This window comes from Pelmatolapia mariae, linkage group LG5, assembly GCF_036321145.2.
Source record: "Pelmatolapia mariae isolate MD_Pm_ZW linkage group LG5, Pm_UMD_F_2, whole genome shotgun sequence".
Lineage (NCBI taxonomy): Eukaryota > Metazoa > Chordata > Actinopteri > Cichliformes > Cichlidae > Pelmatolapia > Pelmatolapia mariae.
In genome coordinates, this window is record NC_086231.1 from 29,148,142 (window position 1) to 29,163,610 (window position 15,469).

A 15,469-nucleotide genomic window follows, 5' to 3' on the forward strand; every position below is an offset into this window, starting at 1 on the left:
TTTACCTTATATGGTTTTGATAGTTAGATGTCAATTATCAAGATTAACGTACACAAACTATACTGTCTAACTTCCAAATCAAAAGCTTGGCAGCAAATATTTTTAATACGCCTAGGTTTGGTATCATCCGATGATACCATTGTGATAGACTACTCAACAGGCTCTATGAAGCGCCAAGTCTCCAGACTCTGTATTCTCAGACTTACCACTTTTTAAATTGCTTTTACGACTTAAAATGCCTGGTTAGGTTTTGTAAAATTTAACTATCTCATTTTTTTTCCTCAGAATCGTCATTATATATAAAATGGGACATCATTTTAGGTGAATAATTTTCACACACACCCCTCTTACCACAATGGTTTCACCCATCATGGACGCCATTCAGTGAAGGTAACTATCGCTGCTCTAAAACATTATACACATTATAATTTGTGCGCTATATTTGTGTGGTGTGGGTTTAAAACACCCACGTTTAAAGCGTCTGTGCGCAAATCATGAATATAAAAGAAACCCTTGTTAGAATTTAAACGTATTCTCCAGCATTTCGGGCCCAGCGAGCCTGCGCTCTTTAAAGCAGTCCTGACTGTACGTGCGGCCGTACGTAAGTGTTTCTGAATTTGTGTGTGAGAGCTACAGGCACAGAGCTGGACTCACATTGTATGTCAGTCTGATAATCTAATGAGTACTTTGTCTTATGCCAGTAAAATCACTGTCAGGTCTTTGCTGCAATACATCATGAGTGAGTTGAAGGACTGCCCCCCACTGAAATACTACGACTTTAAGCCCGTGGAGCATGTCAAGGTATGCCCCCGCTACACTGCTGTGCTGGGCCGCTCAGAGGATGATGGCATCGGCATCGAAGAGCTGGATACCCTGCAGCTGGAGCTGGAGACACTGCTGTCCTCTGCTACCCGCCGCCTCCGAGCATTGGAAGAGCAGAGACAGGTAGGAACAAGCTGGTGACCTCTCTTCTTTCATGTAACTTTTCTTTTAACCATAAGGTTTTCATCTCTAAGCATCTAGATGCAGCCTTGTATATTAAAGGCTACCATAATTTTTTCCTCTCTATTTATCTCAGATCCTTACAGACTGGCAAGATAAGAAGGGAGATAAACGCTTTCTGAAGCTGGGAAAAGACCCAGACCCCGCTGCCTCATCTCGCCACAAACCAAAGAAGCAGAAATTGGACGGTAAAGGAGGTCATGGGCCAGGCCAAGGTCCCGGCAGACCCAAAACCAAAAACCTGCAGCCAAAAGTACAAGAGTATGAATTTACAGATGACCCTCAAGACATTCCCCGCAACCCTAAAAATGATGCTCCCAACAGGTCCGCAACAACATACAAAATATATCTGCTTAGTTTTATTTTCTCTTTGATGTTTCATTTCTTTTTTTCCTTCTAATTTTCAAGTTATTCTCAGATGTGTGTTTTAGCAAGAAAATAATTTTATTCTTATATTGTAATATTTCTGTTTTTAAGATTCTGGGCCTCAGTGGAGCCATACTGTGCAGATATTACAAATGAAGAAGTACGATTGTTGGAGGAGCTTCTTAAACCACCAGAGGATGAAGCAGACTACTTCAAGGTATGACATAAAGAGCCATGTACGCAATGTTATGTTACAAATAACTGTATCCAATGCAGTGAATAAGAGTGTTTTGAGGTTTGGGGCTGATCTGTGTTAATGGTAGATTCCAGCATTGGGAAAACACTACTCTCAGCGGTGGGCTCAGGAGGATCTGCTGGAGGAGCAGAGGGAAGGAGCACGAGCCAACGACAAAAAGAAAAGCGTCATGGGAGGGCCGCTTTCTGAATTGGACGCAAAAGGTGAGGGAAAGGCTCACCTGCGCCTACATATGACTGTGCATGAACTAGTAACTCCACCTTAACACTAACATTTATCTTCACTGCTGTAGATGTGGACTCGCTGCTGAAAAAGTCAGAATCCCAACACGAATCTCCAGAAGACGGTTGTCCCTTTGGTCCTCTCACACAGCGTCTGCTGCAGGCCCTTGTAGAGGTCAGACTCATCATTTTGTGACCAGCTTTTGCCCTGATAACGCTTATAATAATGCATCATTGCGTTTTAAAAAATACAAATAATATACATATAAATACATGAGCATGGTTTCTTCCAGGAGAACATTATATCCCCCATGGAGGATTCCCCTATACCAGACATTTCAGGAAAGGATGCTAACGATGGTGCTGGGACTTCACCCCGAAGCCAAGGAAAAGCTTTTAGGTATAATGTCAGCATCAAATACATTTTTGATATATTACATGAGAGGACCTACTGAAATAGCAGCCATTTTTAAACACAATCTCCTCATCCGCACAGACCTCGGTATCCTCAGCATGAAACAAAAGACAAAACGCATTCAATCTTTTTTAGGATGTTTTGGCAGGTCAGCAGCTAATTCTTCAAAGTACCTCAATTTACTGTCTACTTTCATGCAGCTGTGCATGCACACACAAACGTGGATGTTTATTCCTGTCCATTAAATTTAAAGGGAAGAATTGGTTCTAGATTTAAGGTGGTAACAAAAAAAAAAAAAAAAAGGTGGTAACATTTTTCAATATATATTTCCTCGATGATATTCGTTGGTTCTTTTAGTGGTGTTTTCTGCTCTGCATCTGCATATTTCTTATAATCTTTGCCATCTTTAGTGTTCCTCATACACGTTCCCTGGAGGCTCGAATCAAAGAGGAGCTGGTAGCCCAGGGGTTGCTGGAGTCCGAGGAGCGACCTGGCCAGGGAGGAGACTCTGAGGATGAGGTCCTTGCAGAGCTGCAGAAGAGACAAGCAGAACTCAAAGCCCTGAGCGCTCACAACCGAGCCAGAAAGCAGGAGCTGCTACGGTGAGGACAGAGAGCAGCAGTGGTTCTGTTTGCCACCTAAGTGAAACTGTACATGTGTTAGAGATCTTTGATCACATGAAACTCTGGATTTGCTGTTTTTTCACAGGTTGGCAAAAGAGGAGATGCGCAAACAGGAGTTAAGGCAGAGAGTCAGGGTGTCTGACAATGAGGTGATGGAGGCATTTCGGCGAATCATGGCAGCCAGGCAGAAGAAACGTACCCCAACTAAGAAGGAGAAAGATCAGGCCTGGAAAGCACTGAAGGAGAGGGAAAGCATTCTCAAATTACTGGATGGATAGAGGAAACCACAGTTTCTGTGGTGAAAAAAATATTGGAAGAAACCTCTTCAACCTAACCCACAGCTCAAACAGCTGTCAGTTGCATCAAAGGCCTCTTTCAGGCATCCCTGTCCGTTGATCTGCCGGCATCTGGACACGCCAGCTTCATGATAGAACACAGACCATGCTGACCTTTGGGAATTGGAAATGGTCAAAATGGCTTTATTCTTACTGTAAATAGAAATGAATATAACTTGTTATTGCATGGTATTTTCTAGTGGGTTGGGCTGAGCAACTCGCAAATATGCATTGTGCACATGCAGTCATGTTAACTCTGCGGCAAACAGTATCACTTGTGTCGCTCAGCCTGACTGAGTGGCATTACCGTTGCAATGCAGGCTCCTCACTGATGTATGAAGCCACATGTTCAGATTCCAGCAGTTAAATGGAAGGTATGTGAAAGAGGCCAGTGATGTAACATACCGTTTATTGCAGCTCTGCATGATTTTAGGTAGGGACGTTTCTGTAGTTGTTTTTGTTCCATGTGATGTACAGCAGAGCGCTCATCGGATCAGTAACATTCATCATGCATCACTGAGTTTTATACTGTTGTTTGGAACGTTTTTCTTTGTTGGTTCATTTTTATTTTATTTTATTTTTTTTTACATTTTTTTAAATTTCATCTGCCATTGTAATGCTGTGAAAAGAATACATCAGTACAATTTAAGAAAAGGTTTTGTATATGTTAAAAAAAAACCAGACAAGATGCTGCAGTGTGTGCAGCAACATCTCTTCCCTTCAGTGCTAACAGTGGGTCCACCAGGAGCAAAAAAAGACATAGACCATTGCTACTTATTAAAACAATAAAACTGTTACATCTGTTGATATTTGTGCTTTTGCTTTCTTTATGTTCTTAGTCAGTTTATTTATTAGCAACCAATGTTAAAAAAAAATGCTGACCACATAATTAACAATACATTAGAATAAAATTAAATAAAAACACAAACATGAGAGAAACAATGTGATCAACATGTCAAATGGGCCGAAAACCAAGAAGAAGAGGTGAGCCCGATGCTGTAATCAAGCAGTGTGAGCTTCTGATTACAGAAAACTGTTCCCAGCAGCATAACATGATGCATTACGATTAAAGAGGCAGTAACGTCCATCATCTCTATCTCAAAGATATATTCACTGCATGATATTCAGTTTTCAGTTGCTGATGCTGAAATCCAGCGGGTGGAAAAGGTTTACCTGATCACATACTTTGGTTTTTCACCGTATTAGAAGTACTTTTCTATGTAGGTCTCTAAGGAATGCTTAAAACTGTCTTCATTTAAAAGGCAAAACAAGATATTTTCTTCATTCGGCTGCTGGGCTGTAGAATAAAATACAGTCACATTGTTCCAGCAATAGCAGTAGTAATTAAGAGACAACTCTTAGACTGGAAGTTATTCTGTTTGTCACCAGTTTTTTTGCTGATGAGGAGGATGTTCTTAAAATCTTTTTAAACTGCTGTACATAAAAGCTACATGTATTCATTAATAAGCCACACTGCACATTGCAAATCCAGATTTCCTGCAGGGCACCACTAGATGGCAGTCTGTGCCTTTTGGTATACATTGTAGCCCATGGTTGACATAATTGCAATACTGTGTGTGTCTCTTTGTTGGTCATTGTATATGTCCATCTTTCACTTTATGATCCTCACCGATCTGGATTTGGGGATAAAGTAAGAGACTGTTGCTCAGTGTGCAGCTGTGGGTCACACAGTTCATCCTACAGAGAAACAGTCACCCAAAAAAATGTCACCAGTAAGAAACAGTTTCCTTAAGAAACTGTCACATGGTCACAGCAAAAACCACCAAACTGCTGTTCACTCAGATAGATTCAGAAAGTATCTTTTGAAAAGTCCGCAGCTATGCTGATGTTTCTTTGTCATTCTCAGCAGTTTCAAACAGCTTTTCTGTGATTCTTTCTCCTGATGTGTGTGATAAGAAAAGACTCGTCCATGTGACTTTCAAACTCAGGAGGCTTTATTAGAAATGTGTACAAAGTCCTATCATTGCTGTCTCTAATTTTTTTGTGGTAGTTTCATTTTAATGAAGAGAGGCAAAATATTAAATAAGTATTTGATCCCCTACAACACAGCCAAAATTCAGGTTCCCACAGATTGCCTGTGTGACCACATGACACAAGATTACAATCAGTCAGTCAATTATAGATTCTCCTGATCTCAACTTCGTATCTTTATAAAGTACTCCTGCCCACAGAATTAGTTTCAGTCCTTGGACAAATCAGAATCAGACCTAAGATTTGTCAAAGGACATCAGGGACAAGATTGACCATCAGCTTAATGAGAAGATGACAACTGCTGGTGCAATTATTCAGAAATAGAACAAATATGAAATGACCATCAATCCACCTCAATCTGGAGCTTCATGCAAGATTTTGCCTGATGATACGAAGAGGATCATGAGAAAGGTGGTGAAGCAGCACAGAACGACATGGGAGGAGCAGTGACAAAGAACACCACTACAACACACATAATAGAACTTGCAGACGCTGCAAAATTGCAGAGTCTGCAAGTTCCACCTGCTCATGAAGACACATGTACAGGCCTGTCTTAAGTTTACCAGTGAAAATGCTGTGGTCATATGAAGCCAAACTCAAGCTCTTTGGCATCAACTTAACCTGCCATGTTTGGAAGAAGAGAAATGCTGTATATGACCCAAAGAATACCATCCCAACAGTCACCATGGAGGTGGAAGCATTATGATATGGGGGCTGTTTTTCTGCTAAGGGTGCAGGACGACTTCACGGCACTGAGGGGCCAAAAGACCGGGCCATATACCATAAAATCTTGGACTAGAACCTCCTTCCCTCAGCCAGAACACTAAATATGGGTCATGGCTTGGTTTTCCAGCATTAAAGTGACCCAAAACATACTGCCAAGGCAACAAAGACGTGGCAAAAGAAGAAACACATTAAAGTCATTGAGTGGTTTAGCCAGTCTCCAGACCCCAACTCTATAGAAAGTCTGTGGAGGAAGCTGAAGGTTCGGGTTTCCAAGCAGTAATAAAAAAAAATCCTAAAGGATTTAGAAAGTTTCTGTAAAGAGGAGGGAGCTAAAATCCCTCCTGAGATGTGTGCAAACCTGATGACCAACTGCAGAAAATGTCTTACCGCTGTGGTTGCCAACAAGAGTTTCTCCACCAAGTATTAAGTCATGTTTTGGGGATCAAGTACTTATTTCACTCAATGACATGCAAATCAACTTGAAACTTTAATGTAGCTTTTATGTAATGTGTTTTTTCTGCATTATATTCTGTCTCCCGTCATTAAAATGAAACTACTAAAAAAAAATAGAGACTGTTCATTAATGTGAAACTTCCAAATTCAGCAGGGGATCAAATAATAATTCCCCCCACTGTAGCACCCATAAAGCTACCTCTTTTAATCTGACTTTTAATCTGTGAGGCCTGTACAATCTTATGACACAGAGCTATTTCCTGATGAAACTGCTATAACTTGGTCAGTCGGTCAAGTCACGATCAAGGCAGTGAAACTCTCTCTGTTGACCCTCTATTACAAAGCATGTGAAAACCCCGCAGCGCCACAGATAAAATCTCCTCTTCTCTCAACATGTTTAGGTTTACGTCAGATCCCCAAGCATTGCTGACATGACAGATTTCAGGCTTTGAACTACATCTAGTCAGGTTGCTTGTTTGTATTTTAAATAGCCTTGAGCTCCACAGTGCAGGTTTGTCAGGAACAAATCAGCTTACATCTTGCGACATCTTAAAATCCGGCTGAATCATTATGAATTTAACAGCAGCCTGTCAGGGGGGGAAAAGGGTGGCAATAATGCCCTGTTTATTACATTGTGTACGTGTTTTGCTTGTGTGTTTCCGTGTTTGTGTCTAACAGCAAATGGAAACTTACTGAATCTACATTAATACAACCCAGAAGATAAAATCAGGAACTGGCATGCTGGAGTTTCTAACAATGGTGCAAACAGTCATTATTTTAAAAACTCCTCAGTTTAGGCGAGTGTCCTCTATGCAAATCCATAATGCCATCAGCTCTTGTGTATGAAAGCTTTTAATAACATGCAAACCTATTGAGTCCTCCTCACAGGTGAATGAGAGGCTGAATAGATTGCTGTGGCGGCCCCTCGAGGCTGGGCGTATCACACAGGTCTTTTGTTGCATTTGTTGTCATTAGACCTAAACTGAAGGGCAGGTGGGTTTTGTGTTGATACACTGCTCATACATGCTCAATGATGCTCGTCCTCTGTTTGCTCATCACATATTGAGCCTCTTTTTTTAAAAAAAAGAAAGAAAGAAAGAAAGAAAAGAGGGGAAAAAGGGCTAGTTAGACTCCTTTTGACAACCCAGGTGGTGCGTGTGTCCCCGATGCTCACTGGATCAGCGAGGCTCCATCTCCAGTCCCCTCTCCCCGTGTGAAATTCAGCTACGTGGTGAGCTTCTTCACTCCTCTCTGCCATGGCCCGTAAAGTTTTACGGCTGTTTGAAGAAGAGGACCCGCCACTGGAGGGTGTGGGTAAATAAGTTTGGCACGAGATATGCATCTGCTGCACATCAACAGACAGATAGACTATAATAAATATATTTCTGTTATGTGAGCAGACATTGTGCGGGGCGACGTGTGTTTACATGTGCACACACGCACAGTTATCCCATGCTACTATCACCCCAGATCAGAGGAGGGCGTTCTCTCCATTGCCTCTTTGTTTTGCCACTGTGTACCAACCATATTTCTTTCTCTGTGGCTCTCCTACTCCACCTCCGTGCCTGCGTTCCTCAGCTGGAACTGAGCATGCATAAAAGGCTGACACACACAAACACACACACACACACACACACACACACACACACACACACACACACACACACAAGCACGCACAAGCACAAGGAGAGATACATAGAGCTGGAGGGTTTCAACATAAATCTGTTGATTCTTTGTCCTAATGCTATGTCAGCTTTCATGCTGAATTGAAATTGTGTGTGTGACAGAGATACAGACAGAGGTTGAGACAGCTGCTGAGGCTGGCTGGTCCACTGAGAAGACCCTCTGTCCAGCCAGGCCACGCCTCGGCCCTTCTCCCGCACAGAGAACTATTGTCTCCAGTGCTCCTTCCACTGTTCTGATGTCATGGTTTGTCCTTCCCCAGAGGGTTGCTGCTGCTGCTGCTGCTGGTGGTGCTGTTGTGGTAAAACTGGAAAGGCCTTTTAGCACAAGGCCAGAAACAAAAGCGACTGGATGGTGCACACTGCAAATAGTTCTGCATACCAGTACACAAAACTCTCATATGCTCTCATCTTTTTGGCCACTCCTTTAACCTGCCCTGATTTGAATCTTATTTGCTTACCATTTGCGTGGCAGTTGATGCCTTTCTTCTGTGACTCCGGAGTTTGGCAGCTCAAATGCAAATCGCTCTCTTCTGCCCTGATCATCCCCACCTGTCCGGGCTCCTGGGCTGTCTGCTCATTGGTGAAGTAGAAATAAATATTCTTGGGCTACTTCTTCCAGCCCTGTTGTAATTCCTCTGGTGTATTTTGTAGAATACGAGCAGTCTACCACAGACTCGCTGCTTTTACATTAAGCTGTGAGGGCTTTGCTCATTATTTAGGTGTACAAGAAGAATTGTTACCAGAGTAGTCTAAGTTTGGGTATTTGAGAGATTGTGTTTGTGGTATTTTGGAAATGTAAAAAAAAAAAAAAATGCATATCTGGTTTCGATCAGAATAAATGACATAAGCTGAGGTTTAACTTCTGTTAGATCCAAGACCTACAAGATAAATCACGATAAACTGCTGATGCTAAATTCTGCATACAGAGTCTCTCCTCTGAGAGACTCATACCATTACAGGTCCATGATCTCTCTCAGTCCCTTCTGCATTGGTAGCGAAGTTTCCTAAGTACTGTGACAATTTGTGTTTGGCTGTTCTTTGTTTGAATCACCTAGGCAATGAGTGAGATAAGAACGAAAGAGTGTGGAGTTGTTAGGAGGCTATTTATCTTTGGCAGTAAATGTGGACAACAGCATTCAAAGCTCTTGAAGTATGTTTTGCAGTGGAGATAAGGCCTGATAGCAGAGGTATGTAGAGGGCTATGTATGGATAAATATGCACATATTTTCCACAGAGATTTAATGCAACTGCTTCTGGAATAGGGAGACCACCCTTATAGAGGTGGGATTTGGAGAATCGTCACACTCTTCCTTATTGGGCTTGGATAAATAAACATACCACTTTCCTGCTACGGGTCTCCCTCTAAGACTCTAAGCGAGAGGACATCACCGGCAGTGTCGATGATAGTTGTTGAGGAGCAAAGGAGACACAATGAAAAATGCTTCTGTCACCACCCACCACTGCTTTGTCAGCCTCTCCCCATGTTTCTTTTGCTTCCTCTGCTCTGTGATTATTATCAGCCCAGATCATTATCAGGCTAACTCTCCCCTCACTGTGATGGAGAGGAGGGTCGGCCTCCCGCATGGCTTTGGTGAGAGATTTCTAACAGCAGCAAAGGAGGAGGGGATGGGACAGGGGAAACAAGACAAGAGGCCTAATAAAGTCCATCTAAATTTAGAGACAGCGGGCCCTTTTTCCCCTTGTCCTTATAAAGAGCTGCTGGTGAATCCAGGCAGGCTATCCTCCTCGCTGTACTGAGCTCAGATCACTCCCTACAGGATGGGGAACATAACCGTCGGTGCATGAAAACACACACACACTCGTGTGCGCAAACACAGAGGACCATGTTGTTTTATGAAACAGAGGACGGGGAACTTGGAGGGGTATTTTTTTTCTTTACACAAGAGGGCAAGTTTGGTGGAACATACTAAAATAGGAGAGGTTTGAGGAAACCACCAAAAAGAAATGATGGGAGAAATGAGCAACTGGTGGGGGGCGGTTCACGTGCAGGAGATTGTGAAAGAAACCACAGATGAATTCGTGGCTAAAAATATCTCAGAGGGTGGGTTGTATATTTCATCTTATGTTAGCACAATCCCTTCCCCCGATCAAAAGATGCCCCTTTTTTGATGTCATTAAGAATCATTGCGTTTTATAAAGTTTATACTAAGATCTCACCTGACCTTTTGGGGCTCTGTCTATGGAGAACAAAACGCATCATCTACAATCATATTAATTAGTGGGCTTTAGAAAAGAAAAAGCAGAGCCAAGCCCTCTCCCTGTTTCCTGCCTCATTGCTAACAGTCTGCATGGAAGCAAATGCAGATAGTTAAAAATAAGGCAATGAGAAACATTCCTTTAAAATGTTTCTTGAACTCTCGGTTTCACTGATGACTCCATCTATCCGAACTTCAAGAAACACCTGTTGCACATGGTAGGATTTTTTAAAAAAATGTAAAATAGAACCGGAGCTCTCCACTGTTTGAAAAAGCCTCACCGCTTGCAAACGATGAAGCCGGCAGTCAGCAAACATGAATGCGACCTTTCCCCTTATGACAAATTAACAAATTCAACAGCTGCGTCACCGATGCAAGTGACTAATGTGATTTACTACCATATCTGCTGCTGTCTGTCTGAAGCGCCCTTATCAGGAATGGCCTGTCCTGGGTGTGACATCAGCAGCTGCTTCCTACCCCCCACCTTTGATTAAATAACAACCCAAGTGAGATGCAGGTCATGTGCTGGTTCGTGTGGACGGGAGACACAAATACAGAACACTTAAAGTTCACTTTTGACACGAGGAGAGAGATATGTATGATGTTTTGTTTTCGCTGTGCGCTGCTAAGGCAGAGGCCATTTTCACAGCTGCCCTGGTACAGTAAGCCAGGAGTGACAGCAAAGGGTCAAAAGGCAAAAAGGGTGGAGGGGTGGGGGTGGAAGGAGTGGTGTTTTTTTTTTTCTTCTTAATTCCTCTTTTACACCTGTTGCTTCCTGCCTCTTGTGGCCTGTTACCACACAGGAAGACACTGGTGGACACACTTTAAACCTACAGACATAGGGACCGTCTGAGCTGATACGCAGAAAGGCAAGCACACAAAAACATTGCATTCATACAGTCACAGACTTGTTATATAAGACCCCCTCCTCTACACACACACACACACGCATACACATAGTGTGTGTGCTTCTGACACACAGTCAAAAGCACAGTCTGACAGTCTAAAGCTAAAGTGGATCGATCATTGTGTTTTGTGTGTGTGTGTGTGTGTGTGTGTGTGTATGTGTGTGTGTGTGTATGTGTGTGTGTGTGTGTGTGTGTGTGTGTGAGGGAGAGAGTGTGTCAGTTTGTGGTCACGAAAGCCCCACTGAGAGAGGAAGCTCAGCTGTCAGTAGCTGTCAGGTGCTGGGCCTCTCTCTCTGTCTGTCTCTCTCTTTATTTGCTGCTCCTGCTGTAGAGAACCTCAACCCCCTTCTCTTTCTTACTCTCCCTTCCCTTTTCTGCCCTCCAACAGCGGCAGGCTGGGTTTGAGGTCGAGGTGGAGGCGCTGCTCCCTTAGCACAAGCATGTTGACCAGAGATAAGGAAATATGGCACACAACCAACACCCCCACCTCCACTCCCCCCACCAACCCTACCCGTCTGGGGGCTAAACATGTTACAAACACATACATATATGCACACACATATGCAGCAAACAAGTAGTTATTTTGTGGCGTGATGACCAGATCTTGTTACCGCATTGCCATCCCAGCACTTTAAGTATTTCTTGCCCGTTCACCTCCTCTCTTGTCTTCTGGCACTCGGCTCCGCTGATCTCTCTCTCTCTCTCTCTCTCTCTCTCTCTCACCCCGTGAAGGGTGTTACCCATGCTACATTAGGTGCTCACATGCAGAAAGGCACAGACCAAACAGGCACTCTCTGCAAAGATGCTCCTCATTCAGTGGGAGTGAAAACATTTCCCTGAGTGTGCATGCCAGCGCTGCTATAGACTGGTGGTTTGGCGTGGTGTGGAAGCGTCTGTGGCGCCTCAGCCCCTTGCTTCGCGTTGTGAGATGTGTTGAGGGTGGGCGGGGGTGGTTGTTGTTGAGGTGGAGAGCAGAGTGGGGGGGTGCCTGAGCTTGTGATTGCAGATCGGCTCTGATGGGTATCCCCTTGGCCCTTTCTTGAGTAAGACACACTCAGATCACATTACAGGCCTGAGAACTGAGGGAAGACAGCGCGAGTGAGGGCAACAACTACTAGGAGGAGACACACACACACACACACATGCATGCATGCAGGGTAATAAACTGCAATCCACATGTTCACGATTGCACAGCACAGCACTATGACATGAATGTAATCAATTCCCTTGAATGGGGGACCATGCTGTTTCCAGCTGTATGTTTTTTTCTGCCTCATCATTTACTCCTGTTTGATTTTAAGAAGTTTCAGCACAAGCTTGACTCCTGCATAAGGCCATCTCGTGTGGCTCATCTCGTTATCACCGACCTCTGTGGAAGTGCCAGAAGAATCAGCAGGTGTGAGAGTGGCGTGTACAGCCGTCCAAAAGCAGCTGATAGGACGCAGGCCTGCTGTTGGATAAGCACTACTTTCTGCCAGAGCCCTGAAAACTCACACTGAGCCACAAATGTCTCAGCCTTTATCAGCCACAGACACCACGGCCCCCGTGTGCACACTTTCCAAGTCACTTTCCAGAAACACTGTTGACTTTCAAAGATTACCATACTTCCCACCACCTTACACTATCCAGGTATCATCACTTAAGCACAGTGAAATAGAGTATGAACGCTATTTCCAAGCTTATGTAAACTTCAGATCGCTGATTCTTCTCAACTTGGGATTTAGTTACAATATGTATGTATAACACTGACTGCTGTTCAGCTATAGTTCCAAATATTCTTTTTAAAGTTCGAAGAAAACATTGTTATATCTAGAAGATAAAAGTCTATTGCTTTAAATCTCTGCTATCTGTGCAGTCTTACAGGTTCAGCAGGCTGAATGCTTCCTTAATTATTTGAACAATTTGAGGTTACTGGCAACTTTTCAATCAGTTGAAATGCTTTCAGTTCTCATTTCCTGGTTTCTGTTTATTTTGTTTTCATGCATCATACATGTAGTTTTCTTTCACACTTCTTCTATTGCAAACTGGGTTAAAAAACAAAGCAACCTACAGCACATTACCAAGATAAGCGATCCTTTATGCACTGTGCTCTGACAATGTCACCTTCAAATACAGCTAAAGCACAGCATGGGTGTCCCAACTGGAGAGTCTTCATCCACTCAATCGGATCCTGTTGTCATGAGCTCCTGTTCCCCTTGGTTACAGTTAGTGTGTCTCTCATTTTGGGTGCAACACAAACAATGTCAGTACACCCTGTTTAAACAAGTTAGTGTCCAGAGATGTTTTTCCACTTCTCCAGTTTAAGACATCTGTTCTGTTGATTGGCCTTTTAGTGCTTTAATACCGATCACTCGTCCCCCCCACCCCTCACCGACCTACTGACTGTCTCTGCTTCTAATTTAAACCTGACTCTCTCCAGACCTGTCCATGTTATCTCAATGTGTTGTTGATGTGGGAAAAGGCCACAGGAGAGAACATGTGATGGGTTTCTTGGGTCTGGTATTTTCTTATGAGAGGCAGGGTAAATATAGTAGCTGGAGCCTATCAGACGCCACTGCACCAACACTCCCCAGGCCCAGACGGGCCCATCGGGGCTGCGGTCTGACGAGCATCACAGGCACAGGAGGCTCTATAGACAGTCAGATACTCATTCGTGGTTATATCCCAAATATTAAATAACACGCTCATAAAATGGGTAATTTATGACTCTCTATGAAACATTAACTTTCAAATGGGGGCTGCCTGATTCTCACACTTGTCATACAGTTTCTAAATAAAATACAACACTTACCTTTCTTTAATAAGGTGCAAGTAATCATGCTGTTACACCTTCCATTGATATTTTTATTCTATACACACACAGGACTTATGAATTATAGAAAGGTTCTTTTTTTTCATATGGGCGTCTAATTTGGGCTAATTTGAGAGTCATGGTGTTGTGAGCAGTTTGTGATTAAAGTTGAGCTGGGGTATGATAAGATAGGACTGTTTTCATGACTCTTCTGAGGAATCACTTGACGTCAGAGTGGCACAGCAGAGCGAGAAGCAAGTGGAGAGTGAGATTTGACTGAACCTTTTATTTTGTATGTGCATGTGAAAGAGAGACAGGCCGAGAGACAGACAGAGAGGCCTCGTGGTGACTCAGCATAACGAGGTCTGCTGGACCTCCGTGACCTCGTTCGTCAAGCTGACACCGGGGTCTGTTTCTGCCATGTAATTCAAAAGAAGAATGTGACGAGGAGAAAAAGATAAGCAAGGATGAGAACAGACGAGGAGAAAGGCAGAGAGAGAAAACAGGGGCGAGAAAAAAAGCGGAAAACGGCATGTGAGGAGAAACAGAACTGCTAGCACTGAAGTGGGGTAGACGGGGAGGTGTTAGGAGGGGGGGGGGGGGGGGGGGTTACAAATGACAAGCAGAAAAGTTGAGTAAACAAATGTGTGAGCGAGTTCACAAACACAGAACCAGAAGGACGGGGGTGAGATAGTGAAAGATTAATAGTGACAAAGTGAAGTAAAGAGAAACGAGTGGGACCAGAGCTGCCTCACTACAGTCGCAACCAGTAAACAGCAACAGCAGATATAATAATTCTGCTAAACACAAGTGTTTAAAAATCTCTGACATGTTGCAGCTATAAAAACTGCAACTTGTTCTGTGTGTTGGAATCGTGTCCTAACACATTGCATGGCTTCTTACTCTGTCAGTACATTTTGATCCTTAACACAATTCCTGAACACAAACTTATTTTGCTATCATCAAATGAATTTAATTCTTTAATAAAGCACCAAATTACACTAACAGTTGCTTCAAGATGCTTTATATTATAAGGTAAAGACCCGAGGATAATAGGGAGAAAAACCCCAACAATCAGATGACCCCCTATGAGCAAGCACTTGGTGAGAGTGGGAAGGAAAAACTGTCTTTTATCAGAAAGAAACCTCCGGCAGAACCAGGCTCTGGGAGGGTCAGACATCTGTGCCATGGCGGGTTGAGGATGATGGGAGGAAGACGAGGCAAAATACATACTGTGGAAAATAGCCAGAAAATACTCATAAGTAATGATTAAATGCAAAGTGGTGTATAAACACATAGAAAGTAAAAAGAGGTGAGTGATAAGGAAGCCCCCAGCAGTCTAAGCGCTAATATGAGGTATTTAAGGCAAAATAGGTCCTGATTATTCAAGACTTTGCATGAGAAGGATTTTAAATTTGATTCTGGATATAACAGGGAGCCAGTGTGGGGGAAATATGCTCTAGTCCCTGACAGCACTCTT

At 43.2% G+C, this 15,469-nt stretch overlaps 1 protein-coding gene across 2 annotated transcripts; it reads left to right on the forward strand.

Moving 5' to 3' along the window:
- Positions 1-326: 326 nt before the first annotated feature.
- Positions 327-4,023, forward strand: tada3l (transcriptional adaptor 3 (NGG1 homolog, yeast)-like). 2 transcript variants are annotated; one of them, XM_063473177.1, is made up of 9 exons: positions 327-390; positions 702-945; positions 1,079-1,326; positions 1,480-1,585; positions 1,692-1,827; positions 1,917-2,020; positions 2,139-2,245; positions 2,671-2,862; positions 2,969-4,023. In XM_063473177.1, exons 2-9 carry the CDS (start codon positions 736-738, stop codon positions 3,159-3,161), a joined length of 1,296 nt encoding a protein of 431 aa, XP_063329247.1. In that variant the 5' UTR covers positions 327-390; positions 702-735; the 3' UTR covers positions 3,162-4,023. The 2 variants fall into 2 exon arrangements, with proteins under 2 accessions (XP_063329247.1, XP_063329246.1); XM_063473176.1 differs by lacking the exon at positions 327-390 and adding an exon at positions 419-601.
- The last annotated feature ends 11,446 nt before the right edge of the window (positions 4,024-15,469 follow it).